The following is a 19,004-nucleotide window of genomic DNA, read 5'->3' on the forward strand; positions in this document are numbered from 1 at the left end:
AGGGCACTGCAGCCAGAGCGGTCTCGTTCACAGCGCATTATATGCATTTTATGCAAAGTACCCGGATTTCTCTGCACAAAAACAATCCATGTCTTTACAGAAAGAACGCACAACGGGCCTGAGCTAGCTAACTTTAGCGTTGTATTAGCTAATGCTAATTTATCCAGTTAATCTGAAAGACCGTGCTAGCTGCTTATTTATTTTATTGTATCAATGCCGTTTAATGACCTTGTCCCGATGTAGATACTGATCCTCTTATCAGTGCGATGTGTGTCAAATCCATCAATGCATCCATTTCCTACCACTTGTCCCTTTCGGGGTCGCGGGGGGTGTTGGAGCCTATCTCAATCATCATCATATATCAATCATCATATTACCCTCCCTACTGTGCTTCTGATTGGCTCGCCAGTGTCTGACCATGTCTATGACCGAGACCGCTCTGGCTGCAGTGCCCTCTGCTGGTTGTTCAGGGGAGTGTGTAGGTCACATTTATTTGTGCATCCGGTTTGTGGGAGGAATGTCTCATCGACACAAAAGCAAAAAAGCAATCCACATATGCAAATACAATACAAATACAAATACAAAATCAAGCATATTTATATTAAAATCTCAAAAATATTTTAAAAATACACGTTTATTTATACAAATTCTTTATTTATTTGTATGTCACATTTTTGTATTTATACATTTTATTTGTATATATTTTCAAATCTCAAAAATATATTTACAAATACACGCAAATTATTTATTTATTTGTATATCTAATTTGTATTTGTATTTGTATATTTATTAATGTATGCATATGTATTAATATCATATTGATATATATAAGTTGATGTGAGACAATTCTACTTCCATATTACTACACTATCACTGTTACTTTCAGTGAAACATGGCGTAACTATTGTGGTGAGCATGAGCCCATTTGAGGTGGTCAGAGACGGACCTTGGCTTTGCAGGAACAAACAGCTCTTGATTGGAGCCTGCAAAATTCAACAATGGTTCATGGTTAAATGCATGTCAAATCTACAACGGGCATGAGTGTTACTCCACAAAAGACCGTCTTTGCTCACGGTACAACAGAAATAGTAAGAGTTATAGTACAAAACAAACATGGGAAGTGAAACACGGGTACACACAAGGACTACTTCTAGGGAAACTATGAACAACATCTATATCAACAATAATATGCACTACTGTGCATGTGATCAACAAGTATTTACAACTAAAAACACTTCAGTGACACTACACTATTTAACGCCCCACTTGTGGCCAAGGAGAGACATTGATGCACTTTCACTTTAGCTAGCCCTGTGCTAACTCACAAACCTAACTCCACTGTCACTCGTTGACATCACATGGCATTCAACAGGCGCCAGCTTATAATGGCACACGCTCAGTCACATATATTACATTATGCACTCTAATCTTCTATAAAACTTGTCTGAGGCACATGCCAGATATTTGAAGATTCCCCTCCAAAAGTAACACAAAATTGACTTTACTCGGTAACTAATTACATTTATTAGGTAGTAGTGTTCATGACGTTGTAGTGTTTGCAAATTACAATACTTGTATCCCCTTTTTTGCAGTCAATGGCTCTGTGACACAGACTCCAGTTTTCACCAAGGCCCCCTCCTCCTCTGGTCGTTGCACTTTGGGTCAGTTTCTGTGTCGCCGTCCGCCTCGCTGTATCCCTTCTTGGCAGCGCTGTGATGGTCAGGTCCACTGTCAGGATGGCTCTGATGAATACCAGTGCCGTGAGTCTCTTTGTACTGCTTCAATATACACACACTGCCAAGCAAAACATTTATTGCAGAGGATAAATCCAGTCAGTCACCTGCTAGTCCAGCTTTATGTAGTACAACTAGGGGATGACATAGTGTTAGCCTGAGGTAAATGCTGAAATCAGCCATTGTTTTGCAAAACCATACACCTGCTTGGCAACTGATCTTTCTTCTTGTACATTTAGATTTTCATAAAAGTATTCTGTACGTATAAATAAATTATGAATAAAAGTATGACTCTAGTGCAGTGGTTCTTAACCTGGGTTCGATCGAACCCTAGGGGTTCGGTGAGTCGGCCTCAGGGGTTCGGCGGAGGTCAAAACACACCCGACTCATCGTGTAAATACAAACTTCTCCCTATCGGCGTATTACGGTTACGGCAACATTTGACTGATTTGCAGGTGTGTAATTTGTTGTGAGTTTATGCACTGTGTTGGTTTTGTTGTTTGAACAAGGTGATGTTCATGCACGGTTTTTGTGCACCGGTAAAAAAAACATGGTAACACTTTAGTATGGGGAACTTATTCACCATTAATTAGTTGCTTATTAACATGCAAATTAGTAACATATTGGCTCTTAACTAGTCATTATTAAGTACTTATTAATGCCTTATTCGGCATGGCCTTATTATAACCCTAACCCTCTAACCCTAACCCAAACCCTAACCAAATAACTGTAAATTAAGTCTTTGTTATTTAGAATATGTTCCCCATACTAAAGTGTTACCAAAAACATCTAACTTTGTCTTGAATTTGAAAATTGTTTTATTTTTATTTTTCACTAAAGAAGGGTTCGGTGAATGCGCATATGAAACTGGTGGGGTTCGGTACCTCCAACAAGGTTAAGAACCACTGCTCTAGTGGAACTCATTTAAAGTGGTTCTATAGGTTGTATTCTGCCACGTGACTTTTGAAAGGAAGTAAACGAAGTGTTGGGCCACCAAACCAAAATGGCTACTGTGCAGCAGAGTGCAAACTATCTGAGTACGCAAGGGGCCTAGATCTTACCACTAAAAGCAGATACGACCAAATAATCAAACTATGCAATAAAATCTATCCCTCTTTGTCATCATTTGTCGAGTGATATCAAGGATTATTCTTCGTTTGCGTTCCCAGACATGTTGAACTATCTGGTGCTCTAGACATCATTCGACACAACAAAACAGATGAAAACTTGGAAAAGCATGGAGGCCTACAACTTATTTGGGAGTGGCTGGGTCAAGGAAAATGTTATCAAGATTCTCTCAGATAAATCATGCATCAATTTCATAATTTAACTTCGCGTCCGAAGCCATGTTTGTTGCTTTGTTGTTGTTGCAGGTGCTGTTATGAGTATGCAAGATTTTTCCCATCTTTATCAAAATATAACTATTGATCTCAACATTGTGTATGTTCTGAAAGCTTCATTTATGATTGCTGCTTTTGGTAAAAGCTTAACTTATTTAGATTTTGCTCAAATTTTCTCTCTTTTATTTTGACTCGCCGAGTTGGTGGTTTACGAAACACTTGTAGCAAAAATGCGTTTTAAGAACTCAAAAACAAGATAAAATACAAATAATGTCAAGATGATTAAATAGGAAATACAAACCCTGTTTCCATATGAGTTGGGAAATTGTGTTAGATGTGAATATAAACGGAATACAATGATTTGCAAATCCTTTTCAACCCATATTCAATTGAATGCACTACAAAGACAAGATATTTGATGTTCATACTCATAAACTTAATTTTTTTTTGCAAATAATAATTAACTTAGAATTTCATGGCTGCAACACGTGCCAAAATAGTTGGGAAAGGGCATTTTCACCACTGTGTTACATGGCCTTTCCTTTTAACAACACTGAGTAAACGCTTGGGAACTGAGGAGACACATTTTTTAAGCTTCTCAGGTGGAATTCTTTCCCATTCTTGCTTGATGTACAGCTTAAGTTGTTCAACAGTCCAGGGGTCTCCGTTGTGGTATTTTAGGCTTCACAATGCGCCACACCTATTCAATGGGAGACAGGTCTGGACTACAGGCAGGCCAGTCTAGTACCCGCACTCTTTTACTATGAAGCCATGTTGATGTAACACGTGGCTTGGCATTGTCTTGCTGAAATAAGCAGGGGCGTCCATGGTAACGTTGCGTGGATGGCAACATATGTTGCTCCAAAACCTGTATGTACCTTTCAGCATTAATGGTGCCTTCACAGATGTGTAAGTTATCCATGTCTTGGGCACTAATACACCCCCATACCATCACAGATGCTGGCTTTTACACTTTGCGCCTATAACAATCTGGATGGTTCTTTTCCTCTTTGGTCCGTAGGACATGACGTCCACAGTTTCCAAAAACAATTTGAAATGTGGACTCGTCAGACCACAGGACACTTTTCCACTTTGTATCAGTCCATATTAGATGAGCTCAGGCCCAGCGAAGCCGACGGCGTTTCTGGGTGTTGTTGATAAACGGTTTTCGCCTTGCATAGGAGAGTTTTAACTTGCACTTACAGATGTAGCGACCAACTGTAGTTACTGACAGTGGGTTTTTGAAGTGTTCCTGAGCCCATGTGGTGATATCCTTTACACACTGATGTCACTTGTTGATGCAGTACAACCTGAGGGATCGAAGGTCACAGGCTTAGCTGCTTACGTGCAGTGATTTCTCCAGATTCTCTGAACCCTTTGATGATATTACGGACCGTAGATGGTCAAATCCCTAAATTCCTTGCAATAGCTGGTTGAGAAAGGTTTTTCTGAAACGGTTCAACAATTTGCTCACGCATTTGTTGACAAAGTGGTGACACTCGCCCCATCCTTGTTTGTGAATGACTGAGCATTTCATGGAATCTACTTTTAGACCCAATCATGGCACCCACCTGTTCCCAATTTGCCTGTTCACCCGTGGGATGTTCCAAATAAGTGTTTGATGAGCATTCCTCAACTTTATCAGTATTTATTGCCACCTTTCCCAACTTCTTTGTCACGTGTTGCTGGCATCAAATTCTAAAGTTAATGATTATTTGCAAAAAAAAAAAGATTATCAGTTTGAACATCAAATATGTTGTCTTTGTAGCATATTCAACTGAATATGGGTTGAAAATGATTTGCAAATCATTGTATTCCATTTATATTTACATCTAACACAATTTCCCAACTCATATGGAAACGGGGTTTGTACTAAAAAAGTATATAATTATATTAAACAAACTTGTGCGTTCTTCGACACAATCTGCTCCCTTGCTTTTCTCGTCGTTTTTCGTAAAATGTTGCACTCTTTTGCCCTTTCTGATTACCTCTTGAGGAATTCTTAAGAAACTTTTACCCTTTTCGCGTTTTGAACAATTTCAACAGCCTAAAACAGTGCTAACATGGGGCATTTTTCTTCAAGAAAGGCACAATGATGCCCAAAATGCTATGACAACAGACGCTCGCTGGCCCACCTCTTCAAGATTCACATAATAAACGTAACATCAGGTGAATACAACCCATGCGAAACCAACTTGTCTTGCCTGTTTGTACTTGTTTTTGTGTAATCCAAAGAGATTCATTAGGTCTTCGAAAAATTATGCAATTTTGTTATTCTTATCGCCAGACCTGTGTTTATTTCCGTACCTGACGGTTTCGGCTACAGCTGTTGCCTTCCTCAGAGGTTGTCATGTGATGTTTTTGTGTATTTGGGATCCACATCGGTCCCCAAAATTTGTAATTAAATTATGAAGGCATGGAGGTGATATTAGTGATGTATTTTGCCTTTTGTTACGTCAGCGGATATCTCCACACATAGTAAAAGGCTAACCCAAAGAGCTTTGTTTGAGTCTACCATTTCTATTCAGGTGTAGTCCAAAGTTTTAGTCAGTAAATTCCTTCTTTTTCTTAATCCTCTTGTTGTGGGGCAGACTGCATGCATGCTAAAATCCTCCGCTGTTGCCCTTTTTTTTTTTATATAAAAAGTATAGTTTAGTGCAAAATGTGGGTACGAGTTTAAGAGTGTTACTGCTCTGTGAAATAAACTGTCTCTTAGCCTGTTGGTCCTGGCCCGGAGGCTCCTGTAGCGGCGGAAGGCTAAAACGTTTTTGTGCAGGATAAGAGGAGTCCTTCACAATGTTAAGAGCCCTGCGCAGAGAGCGTTTGCATCGAATGGTTTCAAAGGCAGTGAGTGGAGTCCTGATGATGCACTGGGCAGTTTTCACCACCTGCTGTAGTGATTTTCGCTCCGCCCATACCAGGTTCAGATGCACTTTGTTAAAATGCTTTCATTTGACATGTGATTTTTCTTGAGAATCCTCAAGAAGAAAAGGCGCTGTTGGGCCTTCTTGACAAGGCTGGAGGTGTTGATGTTTCAGGACAAATCCTCTGATATGTGGGTTTCTAAGAACTTAAAGCTGGGAACCCTCTCCACCGCCGTCCCATTGACGGGATCGAATGGGGTTGTGATCACCTTCTCTACTCTTCTTAAAGTCCAAAATTAGATCCTTGGTTTATTTAGCCAACAATCAAGTTTTGTTCCACTGTGGTCTTTTTTATCAATAAAAAGTACCCAATTACAGTAAGCTGACAGAAAAAACAAAAAATAGATTTGCTTTTTATGAATGTCATTTGGTCAAAAATATTTTCATATAAAAAAATGTTCATATGTTGATTAATAATATTATGTGAATAATATGACAATATGGCTACTGTATGATGTAATCAATATTCTTCGCTTCACTTGTCAGGATGACTCGCCTGCAGATGCAGCTTCAAGTTGCTTTTGTTTTACCATTGACAATCGCTCAATCGTTCACAATAATCTCAGTGTTTTGTCTACAGCATCCAATGTCAAATGGGTCAATATGTCTACTCTTGTCTTTTACCCAGGCGTGGACATCGCATTTAACTTGTCACAATATTGCAACATGCAATATGGGATCGCAGTGGAAACATCAAATACACTTGATATAATCAGTTACTGTCTCGTTTTTCCTTCGGAAAAATGGTGGAAAACTATTATGACAATTATTTGTCAGTGAAATTACACAGACCCCAAAGTCAATGAGCCTGATTTGCACGTGTTTTAGTTCACGCAAACCTGATAGCACACGTAAAGCTGATCTACTAAACGTGTGTAAAGTGGATTGTGTCTGTTAAGTGAGCCGAATAAGGCGTGTAATCCATTTTGTGTCTTTGTCTTGATTAATGTGCAAAATATATGCTGATCATCAAAACGGCCACAATACTGGGAGGGGAAAATGCAAATATAATTATCTAGCACGCACAATGTGATTTATCACACTCATCACCGTTTTGCAAGCACTATTTTGCGTTTTATTTAGCACGTGTCAGAAGGACGTGCACATTGACAGTTCCACACACGGCTATAGGATCAGTGCTTGCAGACGATGGACAGATGAGACAGTCGATGGACAGATGAGAATCCTCCATTCTACGTATTTGTCAACATTTTGTACGGTCAAAAATAAAAATAAAAATTTGACAAATCGTTTATTCAGCAACATTGTTTTAAAATTTTATAGCTGCCATAGAGGGACTCAGAGGGCTGATTAAAACAAATTAAATTGTGAATCGTTCAATTCGAGGGAGGTCGAATTAAGTGTACAGTATATACGTAGTTAAAATGTGTATTCTTGTTTAAGAGAAATACAAACATTCTGTGTAATGCTGAGGTTGCATTGCTGCCTAAAGAGGATCCAAAATATCATAAAAACCTGTATTTGTTTGGAATCGATCACATACCAACTACAGGTTGAGGTGGGCGGCCTCAGGATATATAGCTTCTGTAGTTAAAGTCTGTAAATAAAAAACTGCTGCCAATGTCTAACAGCCACTTCTGACAATATACACCTTTTGGTGAAAGCAAAGATGTGGGTTTACAAAAAAATATGTAAACCCATAAGGGAAGAGAAAGGGGCTGCTGTGTCCACTTAAGTCACCCTTCCATCTAACCTTTGATACTATTACTAGTATGTAGTAAGAATTTTAGTTTATTTGCCACTTTAGTGAAGTTGCTCTATGGTAGAAGGAAAGGGAAGGGTAGTTCAAGTGCTGTGATTATGCAGAGTAACTAACAATGCCACCTCCTGGACTGTTTTGTAACTACACCCTGTTCAGTTCAGCTGGATCATTATAATGCAATGTGAATTACAAGAGCAAAGAGCGATCCATGTGGCTATCCTTTTTTATATATTATAGTCTGCTTCAAATAAATAAAAAGTCTGACAACATCAACAACTTCTACTCTCTCTACAGCTACTCACAAGCCGCTGTTTTGCGAAAATGGAACCCTCTGTGTTGATGGGGAAGCCTGTCTGATGGTCCAAGATCGATGTGACGGATTTCTGGACTGTTCGGACCACAGCGATGAGGACAACTGCACCCGTATGTTTATATTGTTGCATAAAACTGTCAAACCTGTTTTTATTGAGGGCCACATCACAATTATGGCTTCCATCAGAAAACTGTAACAGTGAATATACTGTATATGTATATAAACATGTAACAGGCTCGTTACACAATTTAAATATACAATTGTTTTTATTTATAATATTATTTTACTAACAGATTGATTGATAACTTGCTTTGAAATCATTAAGTCAAGGTAAAGAGCAGATATTTTAAGTATTTTTGATAACAAAAAAATTATGCTTGGAACATTTTGTTGCATGATTACAAAATATTAAACTGTAGAACATATGCAATTGCATGCAATATATTTTTCTATCAAAATTGAACGTACAAGACTGAGAATCAACAAGACCCACACAATGCCACTGCAGCCCACATATAATATGGGTTTCACTTTGTAAAATGAATGATGACATATATTGAATTCATATTATTCAAACTTTTAGAGGTACTTGTATGTTCATACACCTGTACAATTCATACAATGTTGTTTACAGGTGGTCCTCAAGTTCAATGTTTCATGGTCACGACTTACATCACCATTATAGGAATGGAACTTGTATGTACACCAAGGTCCACGTTTAATATTGATCTTCTTTGTAAAGCTTTATGAAATTATCCCCACATTTAATTATTTTATGCACAGATGTCAAAATGTAAGGCCCCTGGCCTCAAATAATGTGGCCCGCCATGTCATTTATGGGGCCCATTGAGAATATATATGCTATTAATAAAAGGAAGATAAAATACCAGACCCAACCACGCAGAACACCTGAAGGCAACTATCAAAGTAACCAGGGTTTCCATTACACCTGAGCAGTGCAACAGGCGGATTGCCTCCATGCCATGATTATGCAGTACAGTAATTCATGCAAAAGTAGGCCCAACCATTGAGTGAATAGAAATTATTGTTTTAATGTCCTTTTTTTATTGATCTTATGCATATTACATTTTTTGAGAACCTGAATTTCACTATCTGTAAGCCATAGTCATCAACATTGCAAGAAAAATGTATAATGAACCTATATAATAGATGCCTTTTTACTTTCTGAAATGAGCATCCAAAAATAGTGAGCTATTGCTGCTGGAGGGTGGCTATCAAGGTTTTGTGTTGCATTCAAGTAACCTCAGCTACCCATGTCTGTGCTATACTGTACATCAAAGTATTAGACAGCAGTTACAATACAAAACATATTGTTTAAAGAAGATAAAAAATTCTCCATGTATAGGTTTTTAGACCACTTTTCCCAAACAGTCTAAGATGTGTTTCCTTTTTATCAAAAGCTGTTGCAAATGTTGTAATTGCTCATATAATTATTCAATCATCAACATTCTTTCTTCCCAGAGGATACCTTGGCTTATAAAGTCCAAAACCTTCGATGGACTCCAGACTTCATGGGTGCCATTACTCTAACATGGTCTCATGCGAAAAATGTTCCCCTGAACTCCTTCTATTACATGATCAACTACAGGTGAGTCTGCACCGTCCTCGACCTTTAGGTCACACCCTGGTTGTTTGGTTTTCATCATGATAGAAAAAAACACAGGTAACCTTTTTTATATTCTGTTAGTACACTTAGAGGTTTCCATTGTAAAATATATACAGGTATTTTAGAAGTGTTATTATTGTTAAATTATATCAGTCTGTGGACGAGTAAATGCACCAACATTTCATTCCAAATGTGTACTGCTATTGTATGTTCAATTTCTGAATGGCAAAATAATGGTTATTATTTTCTATCCGCATGCTTATAACAATATTTTGTACAATAATTAGTTTTCACCTTGGTAAATACTCAAAGTTAGGTTAAGGGCCTGGAGGGTGGTACAAAATGACAAATAATACAGTCATGGTCGAAAGTTTGCATACACTTGTAAAGAACATAATGGCATGGCTGTCTTGAGTTTCCAATAATTTCTACAACTCTTTAGTTTTTTGTGATAGAGTGATTGGAGAACAAAAAACTATTCGTGAAGTTTGGTTCTTTTATGAATTTATTATGGGTCTACTAAAAATGTGACCAAATCTGCTGGGTCAAAAGTATACATAAAGCAATGTATGTATACCACTTTTGACGTGTGTTTGGGGTTACCTCCAAATTCTTCAGGACAACCTAAAATCATCAGCCCGGAGGTTGGGTATTGGGCGCAGTTGGGTGATCCAACAGGACAATGACCCCAAACACACAACAAAAGTGGTAAAGGAATGGCTAAATCAGGCTAGAATTAAGATTTTAGAATGGCCTTCCCAAAGTCCTGACTTAAACGTGTGGACATTGCTGAAGAAACAAATCCATGTCAGAAAACCAACACATTTAGCTGAACTGCACCAATTTTGTCAAGAGGAGTTGTCAAAAATTCTTGCAGAAGATTGCCAGAAGCTTGTGGATGGCTACCAAAAGCGCCTTATTGCAGTGAAACTTGCCAAGGGACATGTAACCAAATATTAACATTGCTGTATGTATACTTTTGACCCAGCAGATTTGGTCACATTTTCAGTAGACCCATAATAAATTCATAAAAGGACCAAACTTCATGAATGTTTTTTGTGACCAACAAGTATGTGCTCCAATCACTCTATCACAAAAAACTAAGAGTTGTAGAAATGATTGGAAACTCAAGACAGCCATGCCATTATGTTCTTTACAAGTGTATGCAAACTTTAGACTACGTCTGTATATGCTTTTGTCCCCTCTGGGCTGGATGTGAGAAACGAAGAATAAGGTTTCGGTTTTGGATATTCCAATAAAGTTGAGTTCAAAATACCATAGCTGTAACTTCTCCTGCACTGCCAGTTTATATGCCAAAGTGACAGGAACATGAGTAGGAAGAGTTGATTTGTTTAAGATTACACATTTATCAGGATTTATAGCCAGGTCTCAGTTAGACAAAATAAATCAATGTTATGCAGTAGTTGGAAATCAGTTCCTTGACTAACACTGCTTTAATTGAAAGTGATCCGATGTTAATAAATAAATTACATTTTTAAACATTAGTCAGCTGGTGAATTGGGAGTTTTTATTTTTATTACAGGGTTTTCGCGGTTCATTAAAAAGCATTAAAAGTCATTCAACAGATTTTGCGAAAATTAAGGCCTTGAAGGTTCCATATGTAATAATGTGGCCAGAAATAGTACTGCAATCACAGTCAAAATTCTGTAGCCCCCTCTCGCCCTGACTGATGTTGCCAGATACGCAGCCGAATCCAGCTCGATCGACTGGGCGACTCCAAGGAATTTCAAACTTCCACTGCCTCTTACTAAGGGTTGAGAAGCTGGGACCATAATAGCTGAATAGACAAGCGTTTTGTCAATAACAAATCTCTTTTTTTTAATATATTTTTTAATTTTTTTAATTTTTATAACAAATCTCTAACCAACACATTTTACACAGAAATTAGGCTATTTTCAAGAAGAAGTACGTCATACCTGTGTACAATATCACAACAAACGGCAATCATATGGTTATTGTCAGTAATATCAGAAAACGAAGACTAAAACAAACTACAACTAATTCTATAAATGGTTATACTGGTGAAAATAAGTATAGCATGCTTAGCAGCCTAATGTACGCCCCAAAATAAAGAGGAGACATTTTAGCGAGGTATGCCTATATAGGCTACACGAATGAGGAATTATTTTATCATGTGATTTGGCTGTCTCCATACGTTTCACATTGCCATGATGACAGCCGGACTAATGTTAGAACTCATTTCCTCAGCATATCAGTATATTCAGAACGAAATAGGCACTGACACTACCAATATCCACATAGGTTTTATTTGTCGAAAATATATTTTTCCCTGTCAGTTCGAATACACAACGACATATAGGCTAACGGGCATTCATTTCTCCCGTTAGCCTATATGTCGATGTGTCATTGCTGCTAAGCATTACACTAGGAGCGAAGCACCATCACACCAACATACTAGCTTTGTTAGACAAGATCATAGACTGTATTGGACAATATAGTTTACATACGAAATGTCCATTAAAAATAATTAATTAGATGTGCTGTGAAACCTGTAGAAACACTGTATTATAAAAGTGAGTGGATTTTTAAAACTGATGGAGTAAGAGGATGAACACTTAATGGAATTTAAACTGTGATGCTAGGAAGAGGTGTGGACATAGGGAGACTGAAGTAAATAGTCGGTCCTGTAGATGTATTTGAATAGTATACTGCAGAATAGCTTGTTAAAAAAACCCACAGATAGCTGTGAAAATAAACAGTATTTGAAAATATCGATCTTATCACATTGATACTACCACTACCCTGGTATTGATATCACCTGTCTTCTCCTACTGTGAATTACTCATCCTAAGCATAATTTCACCCTTTATCGGAAATAGCACAATCCCGTCATGAAGTTTTGACTGTGTCTACTGATTATATGTTTAATACAAATTAATGTATAGCCTTTATTGAAAAAAATATTCTGTCTGTTTCTTACATTAACCCCACCATAACACAATCGAGATTGTCTATATTTTTGTCACAGGAACAATGTACAAAATTTACTTTTTTTCCCGACTTTAGGCTTGTAGGCACCCAGCAGTGGACCGTCTTGGACACTCACAGCAACAAGACCAGCTACAAACTAACTGCCCTGAGACCAGACACCACCTACCAAATTAAGGTGCTCACATTGTGCCTCAGCAAGCTGCACAATACAAACGAAATCATCACAGTCAGGACGCCAGAGGGATGTGAGTCTTCCCCAACTGACATATTGTGTTATTAAGACTATTATAATGTTGGTATTGTAATGACTACTTTTGTGCTAATATTTAATATGCATTATCTGCATTTGTATTCATTTTCGGCCTTTTTTTGTTTTCAAAAACAGCTTCCTTGTATAGGGTGCTTGTTAAAATAGGATTTTCAAAATTGTATTTCTAACTGGTGAGTGGTTAGTTGGGAAGTGTGAATCCTAAATGGTTCTTTCTATTCGCATGTCTTGCAGTGCCTGGACCTCCCAGGAACCTGCAGCTGTCTTGTGATAACAGTAAGGACGGGACAGTGGATCTTTCCTGGAGTCCTCCTGACAAAGGAAACGGCCTTGTTAGAGAGTATATTGTGAGTTTATTTTCCTCAATAAAGTTTTAAACCGGTGTTTCCAGTAACAGAAGAAAACAGACGAATGTGTAAAAAAAACACCAACAATCTTATTTTAATTACATTGTTAGAGATATGATGGATACTTGTTTGATTTTTTACAGGAAATTACTTTGCTATAGGAGCCACATTTGCAGACAAATACGAGAAAAAATGATGTGATGGGGGATTTTTTTCATGGAATAATAGTTATTAGAAAACCCTTTATTGAGTCATGGCACATATTTTGCATTTGAAAAATCTCAGGGCAAATCTCCTATCAAAACGTATATATACTAAAATAGTGATGATATCATCTCAATATATTCGGAAATGTATTTACCTAATCTGAAATTTGGGTCTGTTAAATTAAACACTTACATAGTTTGGAGTACAGTAGGAATGGGATTCATATGGCCCCATTCGTCACGGTTTACCTGACACATGAAACGTGACACATTGGGGGGTGTACTATCCACTTTAGCTGTCAGATGGCAGCAGAGTGTTGAATATCTTAAAATGTGTTCTGTGGCATTTACACTTTGACCACAGTGCTGTGTAGAGTGACACTTTCCATCATTTTCAGCAGACTACATTGCAAAATGATTTACCATCCTCATCCTCTCACACAAGATCCATCCAGGAATGGGGCCATATGAATCCCTTCCCTGCTGTAAACCAATCATTATTTTCGGATTAATAAAGTAAAATTAGATAATATCCTGCCGCGCACCTGATGATCTCTCACAGCACACTACTTGTGGTTGGGAATCACAAGTCTAGATGGCTTCATCAAGCTGTGACCTTCAGCGTTTACCTGGGCACCTCACAGCTGAGTGTAAAACCTATAGGATGAGAATCAGCACCTCCAAATCTGAAACCATAGAAACTCACATATGGAAAAAAGAAATGTCTAAATAATTAAGGAGTACTGTGTCAGTTCCACAATGTCAATTAAATATATTTGTCTTTTTTTATTTCCTGCTTGTCAGACTGAATACGGCGAACAAACGGCGGTTGAGTGGACGTCACAGAGTAGTACCACCACCAACACGGAGGTGAAGGAGCTGCAGCCAGACACTCAGTACAAGTTCCGGGTAAGACAGACACACAAATACCTCATGTCACTGCCCAATAATGGAGACGGTTCTTGTATTACATACACATTCCCATAAATTAGGAATATTACAAAATTAAAATGTGGAATAATACATTGACAGCGATAAAATACGAAAAATATGTTGTTGAGTGTTGCTACACTGAGGAAGAATGCCATTTTCGTTCTTTTTAGTTAACGTTTTTCCCTTCATTAGGTCTCCCAATAGAAATTATACATCCTAAAATGCTCACAAAATGTAGAAACGGCGACCAACATTGGCTGCATGCCCAGTAATAGCCGCTCAAAGGCCTCACACATCATCCAGGATAAAGATTGTACCGGTATCTTTGAACATGTGAAACGATATGCTCCTATTAAATATATAGCGATAATTAAGCAGTGTAGTGAGATAAAAGTAAGGATTTATGTTTTTATTACTGTTTGATTACATTTTTGTATTTTATCTTTTAATGACTGTATTTTACGTATCATTTATAAGATCTATGTCCAGTGTGAGTAACATAAATGTAATTTATGTTACAATTTGGTACAACTCTTACACTACAACTGGTACCTAAACTGAAGACCTCCTTTATGAAATAATATGCATATTTTATTATTGTACATAGAAGATATCCTCCTCGTCAGTGCTGTGATATTTTCTCCAGGTGGCAGCTGTGACCAGTCGAGGTATGGGGAACTGGAGTGAGGTTAAATCCATTACTCCTTTGAAAGGTGGGATTTCATGCACACAACACACACATTCACAGTAGCACACACATTCACAGTAGCACACACATACACAGTAGCACACACAACCAATCATAAATGGTTCTACACTGCCCCCTACTGCTGGTTTGTGCATATTGCAGGTTGTGTTTCCTTAATTTGGTGTACGATTTGACTTGTTTGCCCTGCTGCAGCTTTGCCGCCTCCGTCTGTAATCACTGACAGCATCACCGTAGCGTCCATGAGCCTTTCATTTAGCCTCAATTCCCAGTATGAAGTAGGTGAATTGTCTTTATAGAATATGGTTCAGACTTTTGTCCCAGCAAAAACTAACTTTTTGTATATTCTTAAGGTGAAGCAGTACATCGTAATCTTGTCCTGGCAGTTTGACACTCACATGAGGGAGAGCAAGAACTACACAGTCAAGGAGAAGATCCTCAGAGGTACTTCATGTCTTTATTTTTTTACATGGGGTATAATTGTAATCACCTGAAACCTGGCTATGAATGTTATTTTTTTCACGTTGACCTTTTTTTTCGATTCCAGTTACGAACCTGACTGCAGGGACAATGTATGAGGTGGCTGTGTGGGCTCACACCAATGTCGGTGACAGCCCCACCGCCTTGTCTCATCACCAGACTGCTGGTGTCCAGCCAGATAAGCCTCTCCTCAAAGTCTGGGCCCTCAACCACATTTCTGTTGGCTGCAGCTGGACCCTCACCAGTGGCTCATCCTCACAGGTATAACACATAAAACTCTTACAATGTCTACATGAGAAAGACAACATTTTAAGAAACACTGCTAAATACGATGCAGCCGTGCACCTCTCCACCTCGTCGTAAACATTTACCACATGCCATAAAATAGTACAACTAAACATTAAATAGCACGGACATAGTTTTGTATATAGTACAGTGATTGTCAAACTGTGGTACGCCAAAGAATAACTTGATTAAAGTACGGTGTTTTATTTTCCTATATTGAAAACACAGTGTTACTGTTCAAACTGTGTGTAATGTTGCATTGGCCAAAAATATCAAATATACTTGTTAAATTAAACCACTGCCTTGTTTTTAATAAATACATAGGCCTACAACGCTACTGTATTTTAATGTTGGTCGTTTTTTTAAGGTGGTACTTGGTAAAAAAAAAGTTTGAAAACCACTGATATAGTACATGCTAATATTAGTAATGTTCTCTTGCTCCTGATGGGTCGTGGTTAGCGCCTTGCGTGGCAGCTTCCGCCATCAGTATTCCACAATTTCGTTTTTCTTAATTTTATCTGGTCTCTGTTGCATCTGAAGAGCGATCGGGTTAATTAAATGAAACGTCTTCATTTTGACTTTGTCGATTATTTTGGACTCTTTTTAGTACTACTTGCTGTTGTGAAAGTTTGTGAAATGTAACTGTGGATGAGCGATTGCAATATAGTTTGCTATCCCCTCCTGCTGCAATTTGGCTGCACCAAATAATAATATAAATCCATTTAATAAAGTCAAATACAAATAAGGCAACAAGAGAAGTACCCCACACTTCTCTTCTGTAAAGTAAATTTTTTCCAGCAGATATGGGCATCTACATCAACAATATGATTTGCCTGAGAAGCTGGACAGGACAAAAAATAGAAAATAAAAATAGTGTATTGATTACCAAACCCATGTTTCCCGTGCAACTCCCGTCAACACACACACTCACACACATACACACCCTAATGTAACTATTGAGAAGTGATCACATGACAGTGGGAATATAATTAGTCACCAAATGTAACCGTTACAGTGATCATTTGTTAATGTTTATTTGTTGTATGCTGTATGCTCATTTGTAGGTGTTTGGTGTGTTTTATGCTACGTCCTTCCTCGATTTATACCACAGTCCTAGTCTGGTCCACACCGCTTCCACTAACCTGACAATCACTGTGGACAGTGATGAGCAGTATTTATTTTTGGTGAGTTGCACAGACAAGCATACATTTTTTTATTTATTTTTTTACAATTTGATGTCTTATTTGTTTGCTCAATGTGAGGGGCCGGTGGATAATTCCTAAAGTAAGAAAAAGATCCTGATTGATTTAATTGTGCTCTTCACATTTGATCTATAGGTGCGGACTATCTCCCCCTTCTTGGGTCCGCCATCAGAGCACGTTGTGGTCAAAATGATTCCCAGTGAAAGGTTGCCACCACGGAATCTCCACCGTGTGCTAGTAGACAAGACCGTGGCCACACTGAAGTGGCAACCACCTTATGATACACCAAAAGTGCCACTGGTAAATATGCCACAAACTGACATAATGTGACATAAAAAAAATTCCACCTGATTTTCTACAATTAATAAGTGTTTGTCAGCAAGTAGCAGAAAAAACAGAATCTACTGAGCAGTGCGTGTTTTAGTTTTTCTTTAAAACGGCTTTTAACCCTAAGAGTAAATTGGGGACTTTTTCATCCTGTAGGTACATTGGTGTTCTATATTTGCTGTGTTATTTTGAATGAAATCATATTTTCCTAAAACTGTTTTTTTCATGTTTCATTTTAATATTATTTAAAATTATTTCATATATCAACAATACCGAGAAATCATGTTAGCCCAGTTAAGTAGCATCAGGATGAAAACGTCTAGTGTATAAACATTTTTGGAATCACATTTTTTTTTTTTTTTTTTTTTTGCGCTAAAATCCTAAATCAACTTAAGTCCCAAATAGAAAATAGCATGTCAAGTTTTTAAACCCTTTAAATGCCCATTTGATCTAATTATGTCAGTTTTTTTAATTTAAAAAATGCATAAAATGAGGTAAATACATCTTAAAGGACTGGGGTAGTCGAGTAATGATGAAGCCTGAATATACAAGATTAGCAACAAATCCAAAATTTGTATTCACTCTTGACTAGAGATGTGTCGATCGATCTGCCACCGATTAGTATCAGCTCTTTATTTGGAAAAAGTACGGGGTCGCCATTGTTGATAAATGCCTAAGCTAGCTTTAAACAACACAAATAAATAAGCGCTGAATAAACTTTAAAAAGTGCAGTTGGAACCGTGTTACAGCATAAAGTAAGCAGCTATTAACAGGAAATTAACACATAGATTATTAAGAGTCCAGAGAGAGGATAACATAACAGTGTGTCAGCATTGTCACAGTCCATACACAACACGTAAAAGGGCAGATCGATCCATAAATGAGTGGTGTAGACACCAAGGGTAATATCAGTATATGATTTATACTAGAGTGATTAAATCGATATTTTTATTTTCTAAAAATAGTTTTTGTCCCACTCCCTGGACACAGGAGGAATTTGAGTGCAAAAACCAAAGGATTTAAATGAGTAGTAGATAGTAGTTTTTGCTTTTGGTTAGTCATTGTGTAATATTGACTTTGTTTTGATCAAATAATTGTATGTACGGTATAAAAAGAGAATAGGGGACTAGTATTGACTATTGTGTTGATATTGTTAAACTGTGAATAGCACTCACAATAAATACATTTAAAAAAATTAAAGTTAATACATGTGATCGTTATTGCCCGATCTAACTAATGGATGATCAGAATTGACAGCTTAAATCCCTAATCGGAACGTCCCTACTCTTTACTCCTTGGGGACTTTTTCGTCCTGGCACTACTATACTGCTATATGTATGCCACAGAGAGTTAACGTATATTTAACAACAAACAACTATTTGCACTGGTGTGCTAATTGTTCTTATCATTAATTAGTTAATTAACTGAGATCATCATGCATACACTTCCAGGTTAGCATTTTTTAAATTGTATCTTATGTGTCTACAGTACTTTGGCCAACTGGGGTTCTTTTTAAATGTGCTATATGACCTGAACTGAACATAACCTCTAAATTACACACACACACATCCAAAAACAGTCAAAATAAAAGTTGCGTTATGGTGTCTCTCTGCTTTT

The 19,004-nt window shown here is 37.6% G+C and overlaps 1 protein-coding gene across 1 annotated transcript in view; it reads left to right on the plus strand.

The window, feature by feature from the left end:
• Positions 1 to 19,004, plus strand: part of LOC133663427 (sortilin-related receptor-like) — a 168,681-nt gene that overhangs the window by 130,174 nt on the left and 19,503 nt on the right. Inside the window, exons 32-43 of the mRNA XM_062067889.1 lie at positions 1,593 to 1,760; positions 8,015 to 8,143; positions 9,516 to 9,642; positions 12,709 to 12,878; positions 13,136 to 13,248; positions 14,259 to 14,363; positions 15,034 to 15,100; positions 15,289 to 15,371; positions 15,447 to 15,537; positions 15,641 to 15,834; positions 16,923 to 17,042; positions 17,196 to 17,360. Of these exons, the coding sequence (XP_061923873.1) occupies positions 1,593 to 1,760; positions 8,015 to 8,143; positions 9,516 to 9,642; positions 12,709 to 12,878; positions 13,136 to 13,248; positions 14,259 to 14,363; positions 15,034 to 15,100; positions 15,289 to 15,371; positions 15,447 to 15,537; positions 15,641 to 15,834; positions 16,923 to 17,042; positions 17,196 to 17,360 (1,532 nt within the window). The remainder of the gene's footprint in view (positions 1 to 1,592; positions 1,761 to 8,014; positions 8,144 to 9,515; positions 9,643 to 12,708; positions 12,879 to 13,135; positions 13,249 to 14,258; positions 14,364 to 15,033; positions 15,101 to 15,288; positions 15,372 to 15,446; positions 15,538 to 15,640; positions 15,835 to 16,922; positions 17,043 to 17,195; positions 17,361 to 19,004) is intronic.

Source organism: Entelurus aequoreus, linkage group LG13 (genome assembly GCF_033978785.1).
Source record: "Entelurus aequoreus isolate RoL-2023_Sb linkage group LG13, RoL_Eaeq_v1.1, whole genome shotgun sequence".
In the NCBI taxonomy this organism is placed as follows: domain Eukaryota; kingdom Metazoa; phylum Chordata; class Actinopteri; order Syngnathiformes; family Syngnathidae; genus Entelurus; species Entelurus aequoreus.